This window comes from Crocuta crocuta, unplaced genomic scaffold (assembly GCF_008692635.1).
Source record: "Crocuta crocuta isolate KB4526 unplaced genomic scaffold, BGI_CrCroc_1.0 scaffold556, whole genome shotgun sequence".
In the NCBI taxonomy this organism is placed as follows: domain Eukaryota; kingdom Metazoa; phylum Chordata; class Mammalia; order Carnivora; family Hyaenidae; genus Crocuta; species Crocuta crocuta.
Genome location: NW_027527436.1, coordinates 4,072,068 through 4,100,023, shown reverse-complemented (window position 1 = coordinate 4,100,023; position 27,956 = coordinate 4,072,068). Strand labels below are relative to the sequence as shown.

The following is a 27,956-nucleotide window of genomic DNA, read 5'->3' as shown; positions in this document are numbered from 1 at the left end:
TTACCCAAGAACAAGGACAGGGAATGAAAGTCAGTTTATTTGGAATAAAACAAATCTGCAAATGAGATTTTCTTCAAAGGAAATATGTCCTATATGTGTTAGATTCAGTTTGACTGGTTACTGAATCAAAATAAATAACTTTATTAAATAATCAATCTTTGCAGAAAGATAAATTAAGTTTACAAATGGAAGGAATGCTTGCATTTTACTTATTCAAATCAACTAAAATTAGCTTTCTTTTTATAAAACTTTACAGGGACAAAGATTTTTTTGATGTGTTCATTTAATGAGGGCGCTAAACCCAATCCTGTTTTACAGGTGATGGGGTGCATAACAAATAGTATTTTCTGGGAAATATAATTGACTAATCCTATTATGTCTGTAGCAACAAATTAACCTTATTACTACTAGTAAATGGTGATTGATTATTTATGCAAATAAGTTACCATGTTCAGCTTTCTGATTGAAATAAACATATACAAAAGGTGCTTTAATATGACTTGAACTTTTTAATTAATAAAACCCTGAGGGGTCTATTAATTCACTCATTGCAATATTAGTTATTTACTTGTGTAATTCCTATTAGTGCTAACATATTTGCCTGCATAAAGATGAGATACTTAATATCAGTAAAAATCAAGATAGATTTTAAAACTATTTCAAGATATGCATTAGATTTATACTAACATTGACTTTGAAACTAGGTTATCAGCATAATAGTCTCCAAAACTATTAATACATTAAATAACACATGGCTTCATTTATTATCTATATATGAATTCACAAATACAATTTTGGCTTAGAAAATGCCTTACCTTTTCTAAAGCATTCTTTGTCTGAATTAATGTTTTATTTCTACTCATCTAAGTGAAGGTATATTAGACCTATGAAAATTTAATATGAAAATTAGTATTCTATAAGCTATCATTATATATCATTATAAATCAGTCCTAAATTATGAAATCACTAATAAAATAGTTCTAAAAAGGCTACTAGCATCAGTCCTTTTATTTTTAATTTTTTTAGCATCATTCCTTTTAAATACATCATCAAAACTTTTCCTGTCCTGATACACTTCTTTTAAAAATTATTTACACTTGAGCATTTATTCAGTAAATTTTCAAATAACTGCACAAATTAAGGGCTAATACTAACACAAGCATTTAAAAATACTCAATTCATATTTGGCTTTTATTTTTTGCTTAAATGTGAACTTAATACAATTTGAAATCAAAACCCTTAAAGTAAGCAATTAAGCCATAAACATCTCAGGATGTTTTGAAACTTGTAGCTTAATTTCTCCCCAATAGGCAAGTCATACTGAGAAAATCAGTAATAATACCTACATTGAAACATGTGCCTTCAATTTTCTAAGCCTTCCTTAGTTTAGGGAAAGTAAGATTTTTGTTAATAAATGGAATCAGAAAATCATAAATATAAATGGTTGTTAATTTCAATAAGACTAGCTATGTAAACTGTAATTGAACGGTGTCAATTTCTTTCTAGTACAATTGTTTGGCATTAGACTGAAATCAAAGTGAATGCTCCTTGTGGTTAGGGATCCTACAGATACATTTATATGTCTTAGATTATAGATACTCAATAATATGTTATTTGAAATAATTGATAAACTTCAATATGTTTATTAATGTTAGTGTTGCACATCTTTGTTTAGGTTCAGATATAAAATGCAGGAAGAGGGTGTTGAGGGAAGATCATTATAAATATTTCTAACTAATTTTTATTAATCACTAAAGGAAAGCAAAGCAAAGAAATGAGAACATGAATGTTTCTGACAGCTAGGAAGACAGAAGAAAATCAAAGTGTAGATACTTTGTTTATTCTCGATAGGTTAGATTCTAATAATATGATCCTTATTATTTACCAGGTAGTATTTTAAATATATTACATTCAATCCTCATAATGTTCTTTCAAATGCAGAATGAAAGAGACAATTCCAGATAATCTCCTAATATGTTACCCTAAGTGGGAGAGCTTGGAGACTGATGTCAGTACTTACTCTTTCTACTGCACCACAGTGCATGAAAAAAAAAAAATCATTCTATTGGATGCTAAGATTTCTGGAGACAAGGGATCACTAAACTAAAGTTTATATATGTAGCTATTACCAGCACTCCATAAGGTATAAATAAGAAGACAAATGGTCTAGAGCAATGACAGTTTGCATTTACCAACATTAACATACTTAAAATATAATAGTCATATTAAAAATTCATTAAGGTCCAGGAGTCAAGTCACATGGTCAAGTTTGTGAAATACTTTGTTAAACCAGGTGCTTAATTTTAAAAGTGAAATGAAATCAAAATAGTTAAAGAAATAATGCATATAAAGTATCAATCATACTCTCTGTTACGTGGTAAGTACTCCATGGATATTTGCTATATTATTTTTGTTAGTAAAACAACTAAGTCTTTATGGACTTTGTAAAATATTCCACTATGTACTCGATATCTAAATTACCCTAGATAAAAGAGAATTAACAAAGTTTCCATTAAGTCTGATTTCACCATTTCAAAAATTATTTTTGCTATTACACTACCCGTTTTAAGTATGAAAAACACAACTAGACCTCAGATTAAGAAAAATTCAAAGCATAAAAGGGGTTTAGAGCTATCAAAATAAACAACTGTACCCAATAGTTATATCAGGTTTCAAGAATTAATGTATATATTTATAACTCCTTTAGTTTCATCAATATTGAAATTACTAATAAATAATTCATGATTTGTGAGTCTACACTTAAAGAATATAGTCCACCAATCATACAGAGAAAATTTTTCATTGTTATGGATTTATAATCAAAACTGAAAATACCTTGACTTTTTTAAAAATTATTTTTACTGGCTAAGTATTTATTTCATTTATTTTTTAATGTTTTATTTATTTCTGAGAGAGAGAGACAGCGTGAGCAGGGGAGGGTAAGAGAGAGGGGAAGACACAGAATCTGAAGCAGGCTCCAGGCTCTGAGCTGTCAGCACAGAGCCCAACGCGGGCCTCAAACCCATGAACCGTGTGATCATGACCTGAGCCGAAGTCAGACGCTTAACTGACTGAGCCACCCAGACGCCCTTTGCCTAAGGAATTAGAGTCTAAAGACCTCAGTTTGAGTACCAGATCTATTACTACTCGTTTTGTGTCTATAAACATAATTGTCTCTCAGTTTCAGTTTTCTTGCCTGTTAAATAAAGCTAACTCAGCTATACAAATCCAAGTAAATATAAAGATAGTCATCATTACTGAAAAGTACTGCTAACTAGACTATCAGATCGAGGCTAGAGGTACAGTTCTCTGTTCTGAATGTACACGGCCAGTCCAGGACTTAATGTTTCTTTCTTTCTTTCTTTTTTTTTTTAATGTTTATTAACTTTTGAGAGAGAGAAAGAAAGAGACAGAGAAAGCACAAGTTGGGGAGGGGCAGAGACAGAGGGAGACACAGAATGTGAAGCAGGCTCCAGGCTCTGAGCTCTCAGAACAGAGCCCGATGCGGTGCTGGAACTTGGGAATGGTGAGATCATGATCTGAGCGGAAGTCAGATGCTCAACCAACTGAGCCACCCAGGCGGCCCAGGGTTTTTGAATTTGGATGCCTCCAGCATGACATTCAGTCTCAGATACACCCTCCACCAGCCACCACCATGGACTTGACTTGCCCATGTCCGAGGCCTTTGAATGTGTGTCTCTCTGGCTGCAACATGAGACTGTTCTTGACAATCTATGAGAAGGAGTGTAAACCCACAGATTGCCGGTTTCCTGCCTAAAGCTCAAGTAACATAACATCTCAACCCCCAAATTCCTATGTTTTTTTTTTAACCACAATTCTTTGCAAGCAGAATATTCTACATGCAATGTATTTTTTCTTAGCAACTATGATGAGATCTGAGGCAATACAATTTTACCATTTCTAAGAAAATAATTTTAAGAATTGCAAATTCCACATTTGTATCTCAATATGATGATATAAATGCTGAAGCAGTTTTGTTCAAAGCTTTACTTGAAAACTTGCATCAACATTTAGAAAGGGTGCAAGAATGCTTTTAATCTCAACATAGCTCAACATTAGCAAAAGAAAACATGAAAGCTTCCCCGGTTTAATAACTTCCCAGTTCTTGATCGATTCGCAAAACGACAACCAGCCACTCAGAATGGGTTTTACAAGCGAGGTTATGCCCTTGGCGTTGTGTTATCACAGTGGCAGACCGCACTGCTGACTGGGACCTCTCTGCCCGTGTCCCAGCGGCTGCCTCTGGCTGTCACAGACGGTCATGGTGCCTGCGCGCACCTACACAGAAGCACGAAATTGAACTCGAAGTAGTGTCTTTGTGATATCTTTTCAACAAGTCATGTCCCATTCAGCCTGCTACTTTATCTCTGTCAGGCTAAGGGCCCAAGTGGTTTACGGGAGCTGTCAGGGACAGGTCCACCAACCTGCTTTGTGCTGAGGAGGTAATGCATCTTTCGGGCTTCGTAATCTCTTTTCTTCTCTTCCCTTTCGAGGTCGGCCTTCTTCTCTTCTCTTTCTTTCATGTCTGCAAACTCCTCCAGCGCCTCCCTGCATCAACACAATCCACAGTTATTTATGATACTAAAAATCTGCTAACATTTTCATTCTTCCTCTGGTGATAACCGAGGAAGCTTTTGAGGGGCTACCATCATCCACATCCATCAAAATCAGTGGCGTAATCTATCTTACCTGCACATTCCACTGAGTCTTTCCAATCTTTAAAAAGCATTTAAAAGTGATTTTTTGGTGGTTAAATTTTTTAAATCAGATATCTTGTTATAATGTTATAATGAATTCAATGGCTAAGGAAAGATATCATATGCAAAGCAAGTGAGCTACTACGTTATCACTTTCTTTGGGTGAAGATGAACTATTTTGGACTTACCTAAATATCCCAAGAAAATGTCTGAGCCACTGATTTGCTTTAAATTCTGATTCTGCATTTATAAATCTCTGATCATTGGATTTGCATACTAATAGGCTGATTTTAAAGTGTGATTTTAAAGGTTTTTATACATATGCTTAATTTACTGTAAGTTTATTGCAGGTGACAGTTCAAATAATACCAACATGATTGTGTATATTATCCTGCACCTGAAAGGCTATTTTGTTCAATTATATGGGTAATTAAAGTAAAAGTTAAATTAGGTGAGTAAGTTCCTGGCTTTCTAGGAATAATAAATTCTTCAAAATAATGAAAATTGCATCATTTATGTGAATGTATACCTAAGACATTTAAGCAAAAAAAATAAACATTTCAAACACAGTATGTGAAAAACACCCCATAAACAGGTTAAGATATTATCAAATATGGAAAAAAATAAATCCTTTCTTTTCATAGAACATATTTAACTAGTTGTGTTAAAAATAATATTTTGAAAGTATGCTTTATTCTTTTTAAAAAGTAGGCATATAACTTAGTATCCAGTTCGTGAAGTAAAATGTTAAGCAAACCATCTGAACATCTACCTCAAGGATGTCAAGGGAGAGTAGGGGGAAATGTTCCAGAAATTAAAAAACAAAACAAAAGAAAAACACGATTCTCATTTCTACTTCAATGTCTAGAAATATTTTTGTTGCAATTTTCTGTTAAAGGCCACTAATACAATACTTCATACAAGGTTACTTATGAAACACACTGACGTTTAAAAATCACCACACTACGCTACTGCAGCAGAGCAATTTTTTTCAACATAAGATTAAATTGCAAAATAAATGAATTACTTGGAGTGGCATGGCCTTCATTTTGCCACCCTTCTCTTGAAAATTGCTTATTAATATGAAAAAAGGAGTCAGAAAATAGCCTGTTTTACTTTATGCATAGTATTTTGGGGGCTTCTGTGCCTCTAGAACTGGGCTAGCAGCACATTTAGATTGTGTTGGCAAGCTGGTACAATGACCTTTCTGACCTGCATCTCAAGGCTATTATTAATCGCTAAGTAACCTGGTAAAGCCAAACAAATTTGTTTCCATTGAAAGGATCTCTATCTGTGTCTGAGAATTTGTTCTGTACCAAACAAACCTCATTAACTGTGTCCATTTTTGACAAAGAACCAGGAGTTAGAAGGATTGGTGACCTTTCTTTGTCCTTAAGGTACAAATTTCAAGGCAGTTACGTATGAATAAATGAGAATTCTTTTTTTTTTAACCAGGAAAAATAACAATCACGTTACATAAAAAACTAAATACATTATTAATTTTCATCTTTAATTTTAATATTATGTAAAAAATATTTCTTCTATAATTCCTCTTATAAGTCTTTAAGATAATTTAAAATAACCAATGAACTGCCACTACAAGAATAATTACTCAGATACGCGTGTATCCAATTTTATGTCATTCCAAAGATAAGCACAGTAATTTTCCGAGCAATCACAAAAATAAAAAAAAAATCTACAAAGAAGTTTGTGCTCTATAAATGATTTAATGAATGAGATGAGATCTTACATAGGAAAGAAAAAAGGCCCAATATAATTGAACAAATTGAACAAATACATGAACAGGTAAGGTGCAAAGAGGTATTAGGACTTGGATACAAAATCAAAAGTGTGGATTATTTGATGTAGTAAAAAAAGTCCATCTTCTGGATATGGAAATGTAAAACGAAAACAGCATGTACTCAGGAAGCTTGACAAGGAAAGCTAAAACTGATAGACATGTAAAAGAATGTCAGTTTCTAGTATGTAACGAAAACACACAGTAAACCCAGAAGGAGCTGTGAAGCCCTAAAAATAAATCCAAGAAATTTGACAAAACACTAGGAAACCTAATCTTGGGTAATTTCAAAACACAAAGGTAATTAATTTAATAAACTTGTACAATTTTTGAAAGAAATCAATCTTATGTTCCTGATTTATTGCCATACTTGAGAGTGTACAGATATATTGAACATCACAGTTATGTTCATGTCAAATAGTCTTTGTTTAATGACCAAGTAGGAAGAGCTGAATAAATTTTTATCCCTGATGTACAAGTTTTTGTAGTGATCTTCATCACTAGGTTTCTTTCTAAAATTATAAAAATTACGAGTTTTTCATCCAGGGATATTTTTTAACTCAGCACTTTCAAAACAATTAAATTTTCCCCAAATATTTCCTGGTTGTTTTCAATATTTTTTCTCATTTCAAGTATATATATGGTCTTATTTCTATCCTTAAAAAACAATCCTGTGATATATATGGGGTAGGTGTTACTGATTATCTTATTTTATAAATATGGAAACACATAAAGAGATAAAATGACACACCATGAATAAGAAATCAGTTAATGGCAGAAATGGAATTAGAGTCCTTAGAGTTACAGATTCTCTAATTGCAGATCAAGCTATAGTCATCCTGATGCAAGAAATGCTATGCAGAAGGTGTTTTTACTGAATGAATTACATATATTTTCTTTTTTTTTATGATCCTACTTTTTACTATACAGCTAAAGAAACTTAGGTAATTCCCCAGACTTCCTACATCACTTTTCATATATATAAAATGTTTTATGATACTTTAAAAATGAAGGTAAACATTTCTGAAACTTTTGTAAAGCTTTACATATTTGAGTATATTTTGCTAATGATATTTATGATTATAAAAAATTTACATATTCTAATTATGATATATTATTATTGATAGCAATAATAAAAATAAAATAGCCATTTGGAAGCAATCCAGGAGAGTGGTTCATAGCATAGGCTCTGAAATGACACCTGGTTATAAACTCTGTTGTGCTATTTACTGGCTGTTTAATATCTGAGTCTCAGTATACTCACCTATAAAATGTAAATATATTAGTATTAGTTTCTTCTTCAATAAGCTATTGTGAAGAACAAAAACATGAATCTACATAAAATACTCAGGGTAGGGCTGGCACATACAAAGCTACTACATAAATGTTAGCTATATACTGAATGTTTACTCCAGGCTATGTTCTAGGCTACTGGCTTTATCTACTCGATTGGATACCAATCTTTTATACTTTCTCAAATTCCCTTGGGGATCTCATCTTTTTACTCTCCTGGTTAGTGTGCATTTTAGGGAAGTAATTCCATGATGCAAAGCAAGGAATCTGGTTTTCTAAAGGGCATGGAGGCATGGGGTGACCCTTGACTGGTGGGAAATGAGAGACAGAAGAGAGCCATGCAAATAAATTTCCCTTCTTTATGTCCTTCATGCACTGCTGAGAGTTTTCCTGGCAAACCTGTGTGGCTGACGGATAACACAGCGCCTACCCGCTGGACCTTGCTGAGTCGCCGTGGGACTCGATATGAAGTGGTGGCCAGGGCTGCGGGCGCTCATCATATTGCATTGCTCCCTACAGGACCAGTGCATGAGTGTTGGCAGCTGACAGCTTACAGCTGCAGGCCACTGGGAAAATCAGGTGCCCCGCCTCAGATTTGGTCACTCTCTCCCTCCAGCCGGCATCCAATGACTGGTGACTGAGGGAATACATAGGCCCAGTCTCTTTCTCAATTTTGGGTCCACTCTAAAGTCCCATCCAAATCCTGAGTTTTCTCAGATTGGCTGACACTTCTGATGCAGTTCAACTTCTCCACTACCTTACAGATGTTATTCTCTAAATGCTCTCCAATATAGTCCTGCACCAAATCATGGCATCCAGAGTCTGTTTCAAACTATAACATTTCACTTTCCACTTTTCCTCACCCTCTCTGCCCTGGGCTTGAACCACCCAAGTAAAGTATTATCAGTTTAATCCTCCACTTATACTTCATTTCCAAGAGGTTCCTGGCTAAGACATACACATTACCACTTTCAATCCAGTGAGGCAGATATTATCACTCCCATTTTTTAGATCCGGAAATGAGAGGCACAGAGGTTAAATCTCCTTCCAAACTCCCAAACTAGAAGGTGAAAGTTAGAATTTGAACACAGGTCTGGCACCAAAATTCGTGCCTTTATGTACAATATGATACTCATATTACACATTTTGCCCAAATTCAATATAGTTGACTTTTGAACAACATGGCTTTGAACTGTGCAGGTCCACTTATATGCAGGGTTTTTTTTTTAATAAATACAGTGCAATACTGCAAATGTATTTTCTCCTCCTTATGATTTTCTTAATAATATTTTCTTTTTCTCTAGCTTACTTTATTGTAAGAATATAGTACATAATACACATAATATACAAATATGTGTTAATCAACTGTTTATGTTATTGGAAAGGCTTCCAGTCAACATCAGAGTATTGGTAGTTAAGTTTTGGGGGAGGCAAAACTTGTACATGTATTCTGAACTGTATAGGCAGTCGGTACCCCTAATCCCCATGTTGTTCAAGAGTCAACTATATTTTGCCATTCTGATTGATTTTCTTATTCACTTCAAAATATGGTACAGAAAAATCTCTTTACAATTTTTACAGTATTTGGCTTCTTGTCTTTATAAGTCCAGAACCCAAAAACAAAATCTCTACCCTAGCCTCTGAAAGGGCTTCATAGATCACTTCAATAATAATTAATCTCCAGCTGTCTCCGCTCTCAGAGTCCTCCCTTTTATATGTCTACTACATTCTACAGTATATTATAGCTGCGTGCATGTTTCTAATACTCTCCCCACCAGCTGAGATGCTGAAGGTCAAGATTAAGGTTGAGTCATTGATGTGTCCCTCTCAAAGGATTTGGCCGACTATCTGGTTTAAATTAAGTGCTAACATCCTTTTTAACTATTTCTCAGCTGGCTAGTAGTATATTCTATAACTTCTGATGGTTTGATTAGAAGAAGCATGAAGCTATATTGTGAAAGCATCTCTTGGGAAGTGGGGAAGAACAAGGATTTTGGTTCTTTGCCCATAAAGTGGTTCTCAGAATGGGGTCCCTGGAAGAACAGTATCAGTTGCATTTGGGAAATGCTGGAAATGCACATTCTCAGGTTCCACACCAGACAAACTCAGAAATCCTGGGGGGTAGGATCCTGAGCAATCTCTTGCCTGCTAAAGCTTGAGAGTTTCATTGCTAGTCTGAAGCAATGAACATTATCAAGTCTGTTGAGGAGCTAAGATGATTCAACTCTACTCACTAGTATGACATCATAAAGAGATGCAATTAAATTCAGTTAATCTTAATATGAATATCACCATGTGAGCTAAGGCACTAAGAAGTACTACAAAGGAGACATGATATGTACATCACAATATTTTCATAGGAATCATAATTTTGACAGAGAAAAAATTATATGGAGGTTGTTTTAAAGGCATAAGTGCCCCAGATTTCAGAGGCAACTGGTAATAATACTACATAATCTCTCAAATAAAAACAAAATGCCATCATCTGAATCATCTTGAAGAAAAAATAATTCTAAGGAAATGGATTCAAACAATTCTCCAGCATCCTCACTCTGGTTTGATGAGAAATGAAGTTAAAGGAGATGTAAGAAGCCTTCCAAACAAAAATAGTTGAAAGCATTACTTTCTGCTGTGGTACACTATGACATAAAGGTATTTTAGTTAAATTTGTTGAATGTACTTTGTTTTGTCTCTCATAATTGTCCATATTCACTTAACTAAAAGAGTAGGCAATAAAAGGAAACAAAAAGGCTAAGTCTTAAACTTAAGCAAAAATATTAACCACAAATAAAGCCAATCGTATGCTTGGACTCGGTGTGACGTCCGAAATGATTTGGGGGACTGATCAAACTTTAGAACAGATCACGTGGGAGTCAGAAACATCACCAAAACATTTGCTTTAGAAACAAAGGCTTCACTTGAAGTCACTCAACCATTTAAACCACTTACTTTGCCTACCTGGTCCCCGAGGCCCTGGCCACAATGGACAGGGGCTGTGGGTTCCATTCCCGTAGCACTTTACACAGGGAAAGTGCGGTTTAAAATTAAGCACCCTGCGGCACACAGTCACCAATATTCAAGCACTGAGAGTGCTCCTGAGCTCCACACCTTACTCTGAAACCTGAAGTTGAGACTTAAATGTTCTGGAAACATTTAGAAAAGTCCTCTCAAAAAGTATTTTTAGCTCCTCTTGAAAATCCTTTGTTGCTGTATCGGTTAACTTCTGTTCAAGATGCCTCAGCTACTTTGAGAATTAAAACCATGGAGAACACTAACACTCATTTGTTTATTCAGTCAGGCACTCATAAGTATGCTTAAGATATTCAAAGAGATAAAGATGCATCAAGCCCAATCTCTGCCTTCAAGTAGCTTACAAATAAAATAGCAGATAACCAACTGGACTATAGTCACAATATGAAGCAATATTGTGCTTAAAATTCAGAGAAATCAGAAAAGGCTTCACGTAGGTGGAAGCCCTGGGGGCCTGACCTAAAGAGCTGGGAGAAAAGAGAGTGGTCAGGAGACGAGGCTGGATTATTCACAAGGAACTCTCTAGCTCTCTTGGTAGACTTGGTCCATCAACAGCAAAGCTCGGGGCGGGGCCGCATGGGTGACGCATGTTAGATTAGAAGAAAGGTTTCTTGACCTAGGGTGAATGAGCTCTCTAAGGGTAATGCTAGCAAATTTGTACTCTATAGACTGGATATGTGGAAAATGGAAAGAGTAAAAAAAGAAGATAATGGTTGATGTTATAAAATTACAATACCATGACTTCACTGTGATCATAAAAAGGGATCATCCAATTGCTCCATTATTTCATTTGCCTACTTTGCATGATTTTAAAAAGCAATAAGACTCCATTCAAAGATCATTCATGAAAATCATTTTTTTTTCTTCTTCTGGCTCCTTTGAACAAACTTAGTTGAAAAGAATTTTTTGGTATAGTGTTCTTTCTAAAAATATGCACATATTTCACTGTAAAATTATTTTCTTTTTACTATTCTGGATAGTTTCTGTAAAAGGAAGTAGAATTTTATATAATATATATGATGTCAAATAATTGAGAGTGACACTGTGCTAAGTACAATAATAGGCATAATAATAAAATGTATTTACATAGTGCATTATTTTCAGGAGCCCCAAGTGCTTCGCAGACATTAATTCACCCTCACAACATTGCACTGAGCTTGGTAAGGGGCAGGTGTTATTAACAAGGTTCCTGTTCTTCTCTGTGAAATGAAATGACTTTACATCAGATGGTGACTTTGAGGCACCGCATGGGGGCTTTCCACATAAAGGTAGATCAAGGCACATCATAATTTCTCACTCTTGTATGTCTTCACAGAGATTCAGCTGTGCAGGATGAGGGTCTGGCTACTCTAGAGTTTAGAGTTGAGGTAGCTACATTTCTATTTCATATAAAAATAGTGGCCAGATCTTATTTACTTTGTGTTCACTGAAAAGTCACATAACTTCAGGGGCGCCTGGGTGGCTCAGTCGGTTGAGCGTCCTAATTTGGCTCAGGCCATGATCTCACAGTTTGTGGGTTTGAGCCCCGCGTCGGGTTCTGTGCTGACAGCTAGCTCAGAGCCTGGAGCCTGTTTCGGATTCTGTGTCTCCCTCTCCCTCTGACCCTCCCCTGCTCACGCTGTCTCTCTCTCAGAAATAAATAAAAAACATTAAAAAAAAAAGTCACAACTTCACTTCAAGGCAAAACTAATTGCTGTTGCTTTTGCATGCAATCCACTCAACATAGACCGGGTCCATCTCTAAATGAATTGAGAAGCTATGAGAAAGAACAACACATGAGAGGATGATGTCAACATATTTTAAAATAGTGCGTATCACATGTAACTTCAGAAAATTACCTAATGAATTTCAGAAAACTATTTATTGGCCAATTGTGTTATAATCAGTTGAAGGAGTCAGAAGAAAATTCAGGGCTGGAGAATATGCAGATTGATGACTCATCACAATACAGGTGTTAGCTGAAGTCAAAGAAGTGGAAGAGATTGTCTAGACACAGGCAGTGAAAAGGCAAATGCATCAAAGAGAGAACATTAATATTTAAGATCATGCAAATACATGCAAGTACGAAGAAGAAACCACTAGAAAAGTAGAGAGGAGAGCAGGAGAGAGCGGTGTTACAGAATCCAAGCTGTAGAAGAAATTAGAGGAAAACAATGATCAACAGTCTTAGGCTTTAAAGAACCTAATAAGATGAAGGTCCAATAGCCCAAGGGATAGAATTCTAAATAAGTTTTAGCAACAGTTACATTTTCTCATACATTTTCACAATAATTTAAACATACCTTAAGTACTGACTGAACAAGTTTGTACACAGACATATCAAGTAACTAAAGCTGATTTCCACTATACAAATTCATTCCAATCAACAATATTGAAAATAACTTTAATAGTCTTTATCACAGAATTCAAAAGGAAAAAAAAAGGAACTCTCTTCTGTCTATCTCTTAGCAAGTGATCAGCTCGGAGAAGGGAGAGACAAGAACTTTCAATTCTTACGTTCCTCAAAGTTAGACAACCCCAAGACTAAGTCCATAAACCAATGTATTTTATTTCCTTATTTTCAAACAAATAATAACTTTATGCTATACTCTAGCTTATCTTATATATCACAAAAGAGAGAGTCTTGAAATTCAGTTTTTTCTGATAAAAAAAGTTAATGAAGTCACTGTTCATTACGTTATCAGCATAACCTACTGAAGATTTGTATGTGACATTTCTTTTAGGTCAGGGCTAGAAAAAGCTCTTTCTCGGCATATGCAGTAATTTTTCCTACATTTTCACAATGGTACCTACTTAACAAACCACATTCCCTGATCAGTCACAATAATATAGTTATCATTTTGCATTTTCCTTTACTGAGGTCCTTATTTCTTTTCCTCTTTTTCAATAGAACTTTTTGTAAATTACCTAAAATTCATTGTATAAGGAGTTAAATTAGAAAAAAAAATACATATATATAAAGAGATGTTATCCGATTAAATAAGCTGTTTCTTTTTAATAATTCTATTTCAGGAATGAAGCTTTTTGTCCTTTTTATATACTTGGCTTTTAAAACTTTTTGAAATAGCATTATGTTAAAGGTAGGAGAATCTCATTAAAAATTTAGTGTGTGTAAAGACGGTAATCAAATGGTATATGTCATTCCATATTATAAAGTTATATATGGATTATGTCATTAATTACTAGCTATGGATAAGTAAAGGATTGTTTCTAGAGCAAAGACTATGTGCTGTATTTTAGACACTCTAGTGTGTTATTATCTAAACTCTACCAAATTAATTGCTATAATTATTGTGTCTTTACATATAAAATGATTCTACAGAGAAAAAACTCACACGTATAGTTAACATTACAGACCAAATTGGTTCTCAAAAACTAAAATGTGATTTCCTTTACATCTCAGGTTGTTCCTTACTAAAAGAGCCTGTCAACTAGATACAATTAGATATGGCCAACCCACTATAATTTAGTTGGCTGAAATCAGAATATTATACTTTTAAAATGAGGTTTATTGAAACGTTATCTTTAGGTAATCATATTTATTCTCCTTATTTACACAATATAAATGGTTCTCTACTTATGTCCTTGAAATAGTGAACGGGGACACCATAGTATGAAAAAGAGGCCTAGCTGCTGGAGTTCATAAATTTTGTTCAGCTTTGGATGAGTTCAAAGAATTGCCATGTAAGAAAAGCCTTACAGAGGGAATTTATCTGATTATGGCAGTAATAATTACCCAGCTGTTTATTGCAGATAGAGAAATAATTCATGTAGGCAATAGGCCGTGGTGGCAATGACACTCTGCATTTAGTAAATATGCAAACTGTTCACTTCTAATTAACCAAGCTAGAGGATGCCCTTATTAAATGTATAAACTAAAAGTGCCTTCCTGACAAGTGATGAATTGTTACATTGCACAAACTCTTGCCACAGAATTATTGGAGTGAACTTGGGGCTTAACTTCATTAAGAGATCTTGTGGGATAGTTAAATGAGGATGGACAGCATAACAAGGCTTACCTGACAGCCAATGATATGTTAGAGCTTAATGGAATTGCACCTTTTCTTCTGTCCTACTTAGTTCAGATTCACAAGAGATAAATTGTGAAACTGAAGTTAATTTGAGTTCAAATAATAGAAATAAATGAAATAACATGACGACCCACTTATAGACACAACCTGACAAGTTTACCTACCAAATGAATCTATGAAACAGACACTTTTTATTATTCACACAGCTTTCATATAACAAAATCAGAAAAATCTACCACTCTTTTCATTAACTTAAAATAATATGTTCAATAAAAATAGTTTTATTGACTAGCTTTAAAATATTGCTCAAAAAGGAAATGGATGGGCTTTATTAAAGAAAATGAATACAATGCAGACATTACTCTTAATATTAACCCTGAATGAGTTTCATTTAATTTTACCAAATAAATAATTGTGAAATCGTTCATTGTTTATGTTCTATGCTTAGCCTTATTTTAAGGTAACTCTTCATTCCTTATCAAACATTGGAAAAAATATTTCCAACCCAACTAAGGATCCTATGAAAAATATCACTTAGAGGGAGGTCCTGGACATAATGAAAAAAAAATATATTTCCATTTGATTTGTAGAGTAGGTAATAATATTGACCTCACAGACTTATTGTGAAAATTGAAAGAGATAATGAGAATAGAGGGCTTAGTACAATATTTGGTATGCAGTAAGTTCTCAATACATGTTAGCGATGTATAATGTGCTTGAAAGACAATGGCTCTATTTGATTAAAAAAATAATTCCTAGTGTCTTCAATGGAAGATTCATTCTGAGATCCGCTAAGACTCTACAGTTGCTCTGTCACCTACATCACACAGGCTCTGCGATTATAAAATGTGTGAACTGGCCTTTCAAATAGTATCAGAATATTACTGTAAATGTTTAATTATACTCTTATTATAAAACACAAAACAATATATAAAAGATGTATTATATATTTTAAGAGAATCAGATTTTGTTACTATTGAAAATCTAATTTGACTTCTCCAAATTTATAATATTTAACTTAGTTAACAAATATTTATGTACTAAAAAGAATACATGACCCCATATTCAAACAATGTATGCATTCACACATTTACTTATATACAAATAATTTTTATTAAATGAATACTCTATGTCAAGAACAACCACAGGAAAATTGTCAATAGCAATATAAAGATAAAACTTTCACCTTTTTAAAGAAATTTTTCTTTCTTTTTTATTTTTCTTTATTTTATTGTTTATTTATTTATTCATTTATGAGAGAGAAAGAGAAAGAGAGAGGGAATAAGTGGCAAAGGGCAGAGAAAAAGGGGGACAGAAGGTCTGAAGCCAGCTCTGCGCTGACAGCAGAGACCCTGAAGTGAGGTTCGAACCCACGAATCACAAGAGCACAACCGGAGCTGAAGGCAGCCACTCAACCAACTGAGTCACCCAGGCGCTCTCTAAAACTTCCATATCTTAACAAGAAAATACTATTATCAAGGGTCAAAATAAAATTGCTTGAAATAAGAAAAAATTCATATATATATGTACAAATATTTATATATATATATATATTCCAAAAAATAAAGGCTGTATAAATATAAAACAACGTAGGCTCCACAGCTTGAAGAAAGGATCAGATTTCAAAAAGTTAAGAAATGACACTTAATTTAAGGAAAGCATAACATAATAGCTAACACTGATAGTGTGAGATAACTAATACATAATTAAAATAATTATGTGCGGCTTTCTAGGAAGACAGTGAATGTGCTCTTTTGCCTACAATCTGTTCCACAATCAGCCAAATGAATAAAAAGAAACAAAAGTATAGGCAAAAATTAAAAGAAGGAACAGTAACAACTCCCATCATAAACTGAGGAGAATAAGTAGGAATTGAATGAATGAAAAATATTCAATTAAATTCATATTCAATGAAATTTAAACCACAAAGATGGGATATTTTCCTTATCACAAAGTCAGTGCAGTATGTGGGAAATAAGTGAACAAGTCTGAAGAACTAGTAAGAGCTCCAACCAAGAGGGATACAGATAGGGATAAAGGAGAGAATTTGCAGCCAAGTAATTTCTTTTGTTGTTGATCACAGCTCCTGATTGAGTTGAGAACAGGTGGCAAATCTGAGTTGGAGGAGAATGAGGGAAAGTAGCCTGAGAGCTGCTGAGTAAAATGAACTCAGAAAAGAAGAGTCTATGAGCAATGGAAGCTGACATTGATCGTGCTTCATGAAACCAATATCCACATTCAGGACTTGGGAGGGCAGTGTCAAGAGCACAACTTTCCATTGCTCCAGCTTACCCTCCACCCTTCATCAGACTGTTGAATGACTGAATGAGGAAACCAACCATCAATATCTAGCTGAAGCACTAAAAAAGGTACAAAAATTCTGAGACCCAATTAGAGACTTAAGTAAAGTATAAAATTACTCTGTCAAAATATATTGCTTTCCTATATGTTAAAATCATAATAGAAAAGCTAGAAAGATGGTCGAGTAAGGGGACCCCAAGCTCACCTTGGCCCACAGATACAACTAGGTAACACACACACTGGTGCAAATCACCCAGAAGATGACCCAAAGGCTGGCACAACAAGCACCACGTGACAGGGGAGGAAGAGCAGAGATGCATGGGGAGCCCAACCAGCCCACTGTGCGGGGGAGGAAGCCACAAGCGAGGGGAGGGGAGAGAAACGGACTACCATGCGGGGAGACTGTGTGGCTAGGAGCCAAACTGGCTTTTGGAGCCAAATTTTGTGAGTTCTTAAAACCAGCAAAACTTAAAGTCTGTAATATGAAAAATCAGTGGGCTGGGTTCTGGGAGGCCAATAGGAAGCTGAGAACCCAACCATAAGGAGATAGCACAACAATCTCCTTGAGATACAGCTTAGAAGCAGCACTTTGAAAACCACATGGGGCATACAGGAGGGAGAGTTATCTACTCAGAGCCTGTCTGGGAGGGGCAGTTTCCCAGGGAAAATCCTCAATGGACAGAAGAGCAGGCAGGTGCCATTTCCCCCCCCCCACAGCCCCACATTAACATAGCGCCCCCTGCTGTAACAAGCACAGCACAGACATTAGCTATCTAACTTGCTTATATCAAGTGTGAGCCCCCTGGGCTACAGGGGTCTGCCCCTTCCAGACAGGTCCTCCTCAGCTCCATCTCTGCAGGTCACAACCCCCAAGAAGATTACAACAAATCTTGCTACCAACACATCTCTGGACACACACACTTTGCTGAACTTTGGTCCTGGTGATTCTGGTGGCAGGCCCCACAGAAGACCTACACACCTTGTTAAAATTGTGCGCCCCCACCCATGTGCACTTTGTGGAGCCACCCCAGGGGCCCAGTCAGNCTCACTTTGGAGCCAGACCCCTGGGCACCTCATTAAGATGGCATATCCTATCCACACTGGAGACCAAACACTGCCACAACAGGCAAAGAGATCCAACACAGGCTACTGGACTGAAGGAAAAAGCATCCAGGAAACAGTAGGCAACACACAACACATATAGGAGACACTCCTAATGTGCCAGATTTTGGTGAACATAGGACACTGCACTACAGAGCATTCAGGACCTCTTCTTCATGAGGCCAATACTTTCAAGAGCAGGAGATGTAGCTGACTTTCCTAGAAAGAGAGAGTTAGATAAAATGAGGGAATAAAAAATATATGTCCCAAATGAAAGAACAGGGCAAAACCACAGCAAGAGACCTAAGGGGAACAGGTATAAGTAATTTAGAATTACTTTAAATAGAGAATTTAAAGTAACTGTCATAAAGATACTACTCACTGGACTTGAGAAAAGAGTAGAAGACATTAGTGAGACCCTTACCATAAAAGAACCAATTAGAGATGAAGAACACAATAAATGAAATTAAAATGCACTAGACGGAATGCAATAAATAGCAGGCTAGAGGAAGCAGGAGAACAAATTAGCAACCTGAAGGACAGAATAATGGGAAATAATCAAGCTGAGAGGGTGAAAGGGAAAAAATATGTAAAATGAGAATAGACTTAGGGAACTCATTGAGTCCATCAAGCATAATAACATTTGCATAATAGGGATCCTAGAAGAATAAGAGAGAGAAAAGAGGGCAGAAAATTTATTTGAAAAAAATAATAGCTGAAAACTTCCTAATCTAGGGAAGTAAACAGTCACCCAAATCCAGGAGGTCCAGAGATACCCCAACAAAATCAACCCAAGCAGGTCTGCACATAGTTATTAAAATAGTAAAAAGTAGTGACAAAGAAATAAATTTAAAAGTACCAAGAGAAAAGAAGGCAGTTACATGCAAGTGAAACCCCATAAGGCTATCAGAGAATTTTTCAGCAGAAATTTTGCAGGCCAGAGGAAGTGGCATGATATATTCAAAGTGCTGAAAAGAAAAAAATCTACAGCCAAGAATAGTCTATCCATCAAGGATATCATTCAGAATAAAAGGAAAGATAAAGAGTTTCCCAAACAAAAGATAAAGGAGTTCATGACCACTAAACCAGCCCTACAAGAATGTTAAAGGAAATTCTTTGAGTGCAAAGGAAAAACCGTAAGTAAGAGTGAAAAAAAAAAAAGTTGGAAGCATAAAAACAGTAAAAGTATATCTGTAAAAAGCAGCCAAAGAAATACCAGAATAATAGGATATAAAGTATGACCCCACATTCTTACAATATGGTGGGGAAAGGAACAAAGGATGGGTTCAAACTTAAGCGACCATCAACTTAATATAGACTGCTATATGCAGAAAATGTTATATACAAACCTAATGACAACCATAAATCAAAAACCAGTAACAGATATGCAAAAACTAAAGAGAAAGGAAGCCACGTATATCACTAAAGAAAGCCAGAAAACCATGAGAGGGAAGAGCCACAAAAGTTCAGAGAAGAATTACAAAAAGAACCGCAAAACATGTAACAAAGTGAAAATAAATACATACCAATGGATAATTACTTTGAATGTACTACCATCGTAAGACAGACACAGGGTGACAAAAAACAACAACAACAAAAACAACAAAAACAAAAAACAAGACCCATCTAAATGCTCCCTACAAGAGACTCATTTCTGACCTGAAGACACATACATGCAGATTGAAAAAGAGGGGATAGAGAAACACTTAGCACGCAAAATGGAAGTCAAAGGAAAGCCTGGGTAACAATACTTATATTGGACAAAATAGACTTTAAAACAAAGACTGCAATAAGAGAAGACTTGATCACTTCAATAAATACAGAAAAAGCATTTGACAAAGTAAAACATTCATTCGTGATAAAAACCCTCTACAAAGTCAGTTTAGAGGGAACAGACCTTAACATAATAAAGCTCACGTATGAAAACCCCACAGGTAGCATCATACACAATGGAGAAAAAATAGAGTTTTTCTCCTGAGGTCAGGAACGAGACAGGGATCTCCATTCTCACCACTTTTATTCAACATAGTACTAGAAATTCTAGCCACAGCAATCTGACAACAAAAATATAAGTAAAAGTGACATGAATTGGTAAGGAAGAAGTAAAATTTTTGCTATTTGCAGATGACATGCTACTATACATAGAAAACCTGAAAGACTCAATCAAAAAACTACTAGAGCTGATAAACAAATTCAGGAAAGTCACAGGATAGAATCTGTGACTAATAATAATAATAATAATAATAATAATCTGCCACTAATAATAAAGTGGCAGAAAGAGAAATTTAAAAATTGCATTTACAATTGCAGCAAAAATATTAAAATGCTTAGGAATAAACTTAACCAAAGAGGTGAAAGACATGTACTCTGAAAACTATAAAACACTGATGAAAGAGGGGCACCCAGGTAGCTCAGTTGGTTAAGCATTCGACTTCAGCTCAGGACATAATCTCACTGTTCGTGGGATTGAGCCCTGCATCAGGCTGTCTTCTGCCAGTGCTGAGTCTGCTTTGGATCCTCTATCTCCCTATCTCTCTGCCCTGCCCTGCTCATGATTTTCTCTCTCTCTCTCAAAAATAAACATTAAAAAACACAGAGATGAAGGAAATTGAAAACAACACAAAGAGATGAACAGATATTCTATGCTCATGGATTAGGACAAATATTGCTCAACTGTCTATAGTACTCAAAGTAACCTACAGACTTAATGCAATTCCTGTCAAAATCCGAATAGCATTTTCACAGAACTAGAACAAACGATCCTAAACTTTGTATGGAACCACAAAAGATCTCAAATACCCAAAGCAATCTTGAAAAAGAAAGCCAAAATTAGAAGTATCACAATTCCAGACTTTAAGTTATATGACAGAGTTAGAGTAATCAGAACAAGTATGGTACTGGTACAAAAATAGACACATAACAAACCCAGAATTATATGGTCAATTAATCTTCAACAAAGGAGGCAATACTATGCAAAGGAAAAAAAGACAGTATTTTCAAGAAATAGTGTTGGGAAAACTGGACAGCCAAATGCAAAAAAATGAAACTGGGCCACCTTCTTCCAGCACACACAAAAATAAACTCAAAATGGACTAAGGACCTAAATGTGAGACCTGAAACTGTAAAAATCCTAGAAGAAAGCACAGGCAGAAATTTCTCTGACATTGGCTATCCCAACATCTTTGTAGATACGTCTCCTGAGGCAAGGGAAATAAAAATAAACTATTGGGACTACATCAGGATTTAAAACTTCTGCACAATTAAGGAACCAATAAAAAAAAACAAACCTAAAAGGCAACTTATGTAATGGGAAAAGATATTTGCAAATGACATATCTGATAAAGGGTCAATATTCAAAATATATAAAATTTATACAACTCAATATACAAAAAAAAGCAAAACAACAAAGAGTCCAATTAAAAAATGGGCCAAAGACATGAACAGACATCTCTCCAGTGAAGACATCCAGATGGTAGGAAAGGATGCTAAAATAAAAAACTCAAGAAATAACAAGTGTTGTCAAAGATGTGGAGAAAAAGAATCCTCCTGTACTGTAGTGGGAATGAAAACTGGTACAACCACTGTAGAGATGGTATGGAGGTTCCTCGAAAAATTAAAAATACAAGCACCCTATGATCCTGTAATTGCACCACTGGGTGATGACGCAAAGAATATGAAAATGTTAATTTGAAGGGATTTATGCACCCTATGTTTATAGCAGCATTATTCACAATAGCCAAATTATGGAAGCAGCCCAAGTGTCCATTGATAGGTGAGTGAATAAAAATGTCACACACACAGACACACAGACACACACACACATACACATACACACACTGTAATATTATTCAGCCATAAAAAAGAATGAACTCTTGCCATTTTAAACAACATGAATGAATCCAGAAAGTATTAGAGTATTATGTTAGGTGAGGGGGACCAAGATGGCTCAGTCAGTTAAGTGTCCAACTTCGGCTCAGGTCACGATCTCATGGTTCGTGGGTTCGAGCCCCGCCTCGGGCTCTGTGCTGACGGCTAGCTCAGAGCCTGGAGCCTGCTTCGGATTCTGTCTCCCTCTCTCTCTGACCCTCCCCTGCTCACGCGCTCGCTCGCTCGCTCTCTCTCTCTCTCTCTCTCAGAAATAAAGAAAAAAACATTTAAAAAAAAAAAGAAAAAATAGCCACAGCATCTTGTGAAAACAAAATAGCCACAGCATCTTCTGAAATACCAAAATAGGTATTTAAGCCATGTAATACTATACAGGATTATAAACAGAGAGATAAATCAGATGATATCAACAGTCAAGAGATATACCTGAGTACACGTGACGACGTAGTATGTGGTTAGATGACACTTACCAGTGAAAGATAGTTTAATTATTTAATAAGTACTATTGCAATAACCTGTTAGCCATTTAAAAAATCTTAAGCCAAATTTCAAATTTACTCCTCATATTAAGTAGATTCCACTGGATTCAATATTAAAAGTTACAGAAGAAACCCTACAATACCAAAAGAAATATGGGTGACTATTTTTAAAGTCATGCAAAGAAGAAACCATAAAAGAAATTATAGATAAATATAATCATAGAATAAAACCGAAAGGTCAGCATGTTTTAGCTTCAAGTCATGGGCAGTCCTATCCATCAGGTCTGGGTATCTCTGTCAACTAGACTAACTTACAAATTATCTTCCTTCAACACACTCAGCTCTCAATGGTAGAGGAGGACTGAATTAAAGACAATCAAAATCTTTCATTAGGATAAATGGGAAATGGGCAAGAAACAGTAGTTACTGATCCCTAGCAAGTATTAAATCCTTTTACACAGGTATAGTGAGGAGTCTGCATTGGTGGGGCAGTTCCCTGTAGTAGACAAATAGAATATTCCTGGTCTACCATACTCCATGACCACACATGAAGTAGGCACTGGAGAAAATAAACTTCTTGGGGACTGCACCACTGTAGTGGCCTACTAAGAGCCTCTTGGTACAAATTTAGGAACCTCATGAATGCTTGAGGGTAGGCTGCAGCTGGCCAGGTTAGAATTCCTTTAGCAGCAAGCACCCTTGACAATATAGAAGGCTTCTGGTTTCTTTGCTTCTGGTCAATTTCCATGAGCAAGTAACCACAACCAAGGACCTTGCCTAGACATAGTTGTCAGGCCTACAGATTTATGGTCCTAGATACTGGCTTCTATGCTCTGCTACTTACTCAATTTTAGCAGCCAGTGCTTCTATTCATCCAAAACAATAGAGTGGGTTAGGAAGACAGCAATTCACTAATCTGACAAATTTTTGTAACTTGGATTTTATTCTTTAATTATAATAAATTTGGCTAGCATATAATCTGATTCTGATAATTCCAATATACTAAAGCTTTGTGATCCTGTTTTGTTTACTTACTTACTTACTTACTTATTACTTCTCACTCATGATTTCTTGTTTTCCTAAGTCTCTGGTACTTTTACTATAAAAGTCAATGCATTTGAAAACTGATTTGTAAGAATAATTTTAGGCCTAGAATTATGGCATCCTCTCTTAGAGAGGCTTTTCATAAGATTTTGCCAGGTTCCTTGGTCACTATTACTCTTGTTCAAGTTCAAGACTTGAGATTCCCTGAATCATTCAGATAAGTGGCAGTCTGACTGCAAATCTCTCATTAGACTAGTTTATTTCCACTTACCTACCCAAAGGTTAAGAATTTGGGGATTTTCAATGAAAGAACAGGGGTATGTTAATCAGAATTCCTACCTTTGGTTGCCCTGACATAGAATTTGTTTTACTCTTGATCCTGTAAGGCTACCACAAAGTACAGCTCTTCCTTCCTTACCTCCCTCCTTCTTCCTTTGCTTCCTTCTTTCCTTCCTTACCTCCTTCCTTCCTTTCCATTTTGTTTTTAATTAGGCATATGTTCTTTCAGATAAGCAAATGACTTCAAGGCAAAAGCAGCTTTGACTGTAGACTTATACTTCTGATTTCCCATCTTTCATATTTTGGCGAGCAAAATACCATGTTGATAGCTCTTGGATGCTTAGCTGTCCTTATGAAGATGGTTGGTCTGAATTACTTAGCCATTATCAGACAAGATAATATCTTTATTCTGATATTTGTCTTGGGCTCCCTTGTCTACCAAGGCCTGGTGGTTATCTCTAGCTAAGGTCCTAATATACCTAGCCACTGCTAATTATCACATCAGTTTGAGGTACAGGCCCAGTTGGGTTTCACAATATCACAAGGTTCCAAGATTCTCACTAAATACACACTGCACACAGAGAGCACTTCCCTTAGCAAAGCAGTACAACCTTCCATCTCTGTTTGCAGATTAGCTATGTCTAGTCCAAGTTCATCTATTTCTCACAGAAGTTGCTGAAAGAGGTAAGGAGAGACCATACACCAATACTGTGAAATGTACCTACTACTTCAATTAATGCCACAGCCTCAATTGTTAATGATCTGTATCACTTGGTAGAACAGATGGGATTTGAAAATATATTTAACACCACAAAATAATGTGTTTTTTCTGAGACAGAGAGAGACAGCGTGAGCAGGGGAAGGTCAGAGATAGAGGGAGACACAGAATTTGAAGCAGGTCCAGGCTCTGAGCTAGTTGCCAGCACAGAGCCCGACGCGGGGCTAGAACCCACGAACTGTGACATCATGACCTGAGCCGAAGTCGGATGCTTCACCGCCTGAGCCACCCAGGTGCCCCTAATAATGGTTTTTAATCTGACACAAAATTGCTTCCAATAGTCAAATTCCCATTTAGTTCTATTACTTTCAATACTTAATTTCATTGGGCATGACCAAGTCATATGGTACTTCTGCTGCAAGAAAGTCTAAGAAAGTGAGTTTTTCATTTTCTAGCCCCAGCAGCAGAGAAGGCAATTCATTTATAAGAGGTTTGTAATGGCTTTTAAGTGAGCCTATTGATGCTATAAGTCACAACCAGCAATAATTCAAACGTACAAAGAGGCTCTTTGTTTGATTTAAAAAAAATACTGAGTTTAATTTCCAGATCTACCATGACTTAATTGTATGTGTTTACCCAAATTTCTTAAACTCTGAGTTTTAGTTTTCCATCTTCAAAATATAATAATATACAACCCCAAAGGAGTTTTGTATAGATAGATAACATACAAAACAACAGGGACACAATAGGTGCTTTGTAAATATAATTTACTGTGATTAGTCTATTTACTGAGTTTGCCGTTGCTTACAATGTCTAAATTTGGCCATATAAATTTTTAGCTTGATAATGATGACATTTCTGATTACTACATACCAGATTGATGTTTCTCTTATTGTTATTTACCAAAAACACATAGATATGCTATACCAACAGCTAGAAATTCTTGATGAGCCTATAATTAAATACTTCTTTTGTTTATGTTTTGCACCACTTAGGCAACTACTCAGTTGTAATGCTTTTTGTCTACATCGCGCTTGTGTCTAAAGAGGAAGTTATTACCAAGTATGTAGCCAATACTGATAGACTGGGCATATTCCAGTTCTCATTGCTTACATTAGTATTTTCCCATATTAATTCTGACTTTAAAATGAAGTTGGTGAAAGTTCTGAAGAATCCATATGTGACAGCATGTGAAGGCCAATACCAACACTACTCTGTAGGTTTTTATTCTAGTAGTTCCTGTTTTGATTTGGGGGGGCTGCGATGTTACCAGTCTGAGAAGATATGGTGATTTCCTTCATGTTTCTATTTCTTTGTTAATTAAAGCACAATTTGAAATGTGCCACCTAGATAGTTTAATGTATTAAGCCTTCAACTCCAGAGAACTAGAAGTCTATTTAGTATTGTGTTTCCCTGATACACAATCTTAAGTGATCTCAATGTTCTTCAGTTTTGTCGTTAGCCTAATGCATTTGTTGACTCTGTGTGTTTTTATTCCAGAGAAAGATTACTTAAAGAGTATAATGGTGGTCACATTGAGGGTCCCACATAACCATTATAAGGATGAGAGATTATGCTCAATTCTTTTGAATTGAGTTTCCTAGAAACTAGATGAATATTCATAAAAAATCACTCAGCATTTTTTGCTTTATCCTTGAAAACAAATGCAAATTGGCAGACTACAAAGACAGCATTTAACACAAATATTGATATAAATATTTTGAAACAGCAAGCTGTTAGCTGTGAGTTCTGGATGGTGACCATCTTCACTGGGAATAAACACTGATAGTTTAACAGGAAATACAACATAGAGGGGAACTCTGAGTTTTAGAAACCAAGAATTTCTCATTGTTCAACTGGAAGTTGTTCACATATAAATAATAGCAACAGGCAAATAACAGAAAGTCAGTTTTTAATATGCCAAGTTAAGGGTGTGGACATATGGATTTCAGAATGACTGAGGAAACTAAGCCCACAGCGCAGTCCACACCAATACAGCGGAGCCGCTCAGGGATCCTGAAAGAACTGGAGGTTGTTCTTATACGTGTGTCATTTCATAAAATCTCAAAAAAAGCATTTTAATAGCTGTTCCTTCTCTACACTTGATCTTGGCCAAAAGGCCAAGAAGCGATAGCTGTTCCTTCTCTGATTTAGTGTTTTGGCAAGCATGTCAATGAATCCAAGAATTCTTAAATATAATATTAAAATTAGAATTATGGTCCTATTAATGATAAATCCATACATCATTCTTCTCCAAAATTATGAAGGACCCAATTTAGTGATTTGAGGGGATGTTGTCACCACTGAGAAAACTTTTTCTACCTATGGGAATGAGGAAGCCTTTATGTTTCAGGAGTATATATTTCAATAATGTATTTAGTACTATAAATGTTTTTAATTTTTATGATAGACTTTAGATTGTGGGTTTTAAATACATAATAATAATGTATGCGTATATATTTACATAAATCTTGATTTATATGTATTATCATATCCATCTTGGTCACAGTATGTGATAATTTTATACCATATACTTTATGGTGAATACCTTATGACATAGATTAGTTTCATTTAAATTCTCCTAGCAGTTTAAAATTTATAACATTCAAAGTGCTTATTTCCAAAGAAAATAAATTATAGAAAGATATCACAGATCCACAAAATAGTGAGTTTGGCCCACGTGAAAGAAAGTGAAGAGATGTGTTCTCAATAAATCTGTATCATGTCTAAAGAAAATGTGGTCTGTTTGGAACAGGATGATGGAGAAGCCAAAAAGGGCAGGCTCCAGAGGAAAGGGGACTTCTTGAATTCCCTAATGGGATAGAATGCCTGGAAAATAATGGCAGATATAATTTGCATATAGGGCAAGAAGAAAAAAAAATAAGAAAAATAAAAATAAAAAATGGGATAAAATAAATATATTCATCCTACATTAATTGCCTTTATAAGGAACTCTACTTCTGTAATCATGATAATGTAAACACTGAGACTGATTTATCTAAAAATAAATGGAAGTGGAGATGAAAAGAATCCGAGAGTTAAATCCTCATTTACTATGTGAAAGTAATTTAAAAGATCAGATAAGAATATAGTTTAGAAATAGATGGTGTAAAAAGAAATAGCTAAAAGAAAAATGTGGTTAAAACTAGGAATCTAGTAAGGATATGACAAAGCAATTATTTTATCTATTGTAAATATTTGGTAATAGGTAATATATTTAATAAAATGCATGTATTATATTGATATATTTTACTTTTTACTTTAAAAAGGTAAAATAAA

At 35.3% G+C, this 27,956-nt stretch overlaps 1 protein-coding gene across 1 annotated transcript in view; it reads right to left on the bottom strand.

Annotated features, from left to right (window-relative positions):
- The window catches only part of SPATA17 (spermatogenesis associated 17), a 181,913-nt gene that overhangs the window by 104,529 nt on the left and 49,428 nt on the right, over positions 1-27,956 (bottom strand). Inside the window, exon 6 of the mRNA XM_077759492.1 lies at positions 4,446-4,569. Within this exon, the coding sequence (XP_077615618.1) occupies positions 4,446-4,569 (124 nt within the window). The remainder of the gene's footprint in view (positions 1-4,445; positions 4,570-27,956) is intronic.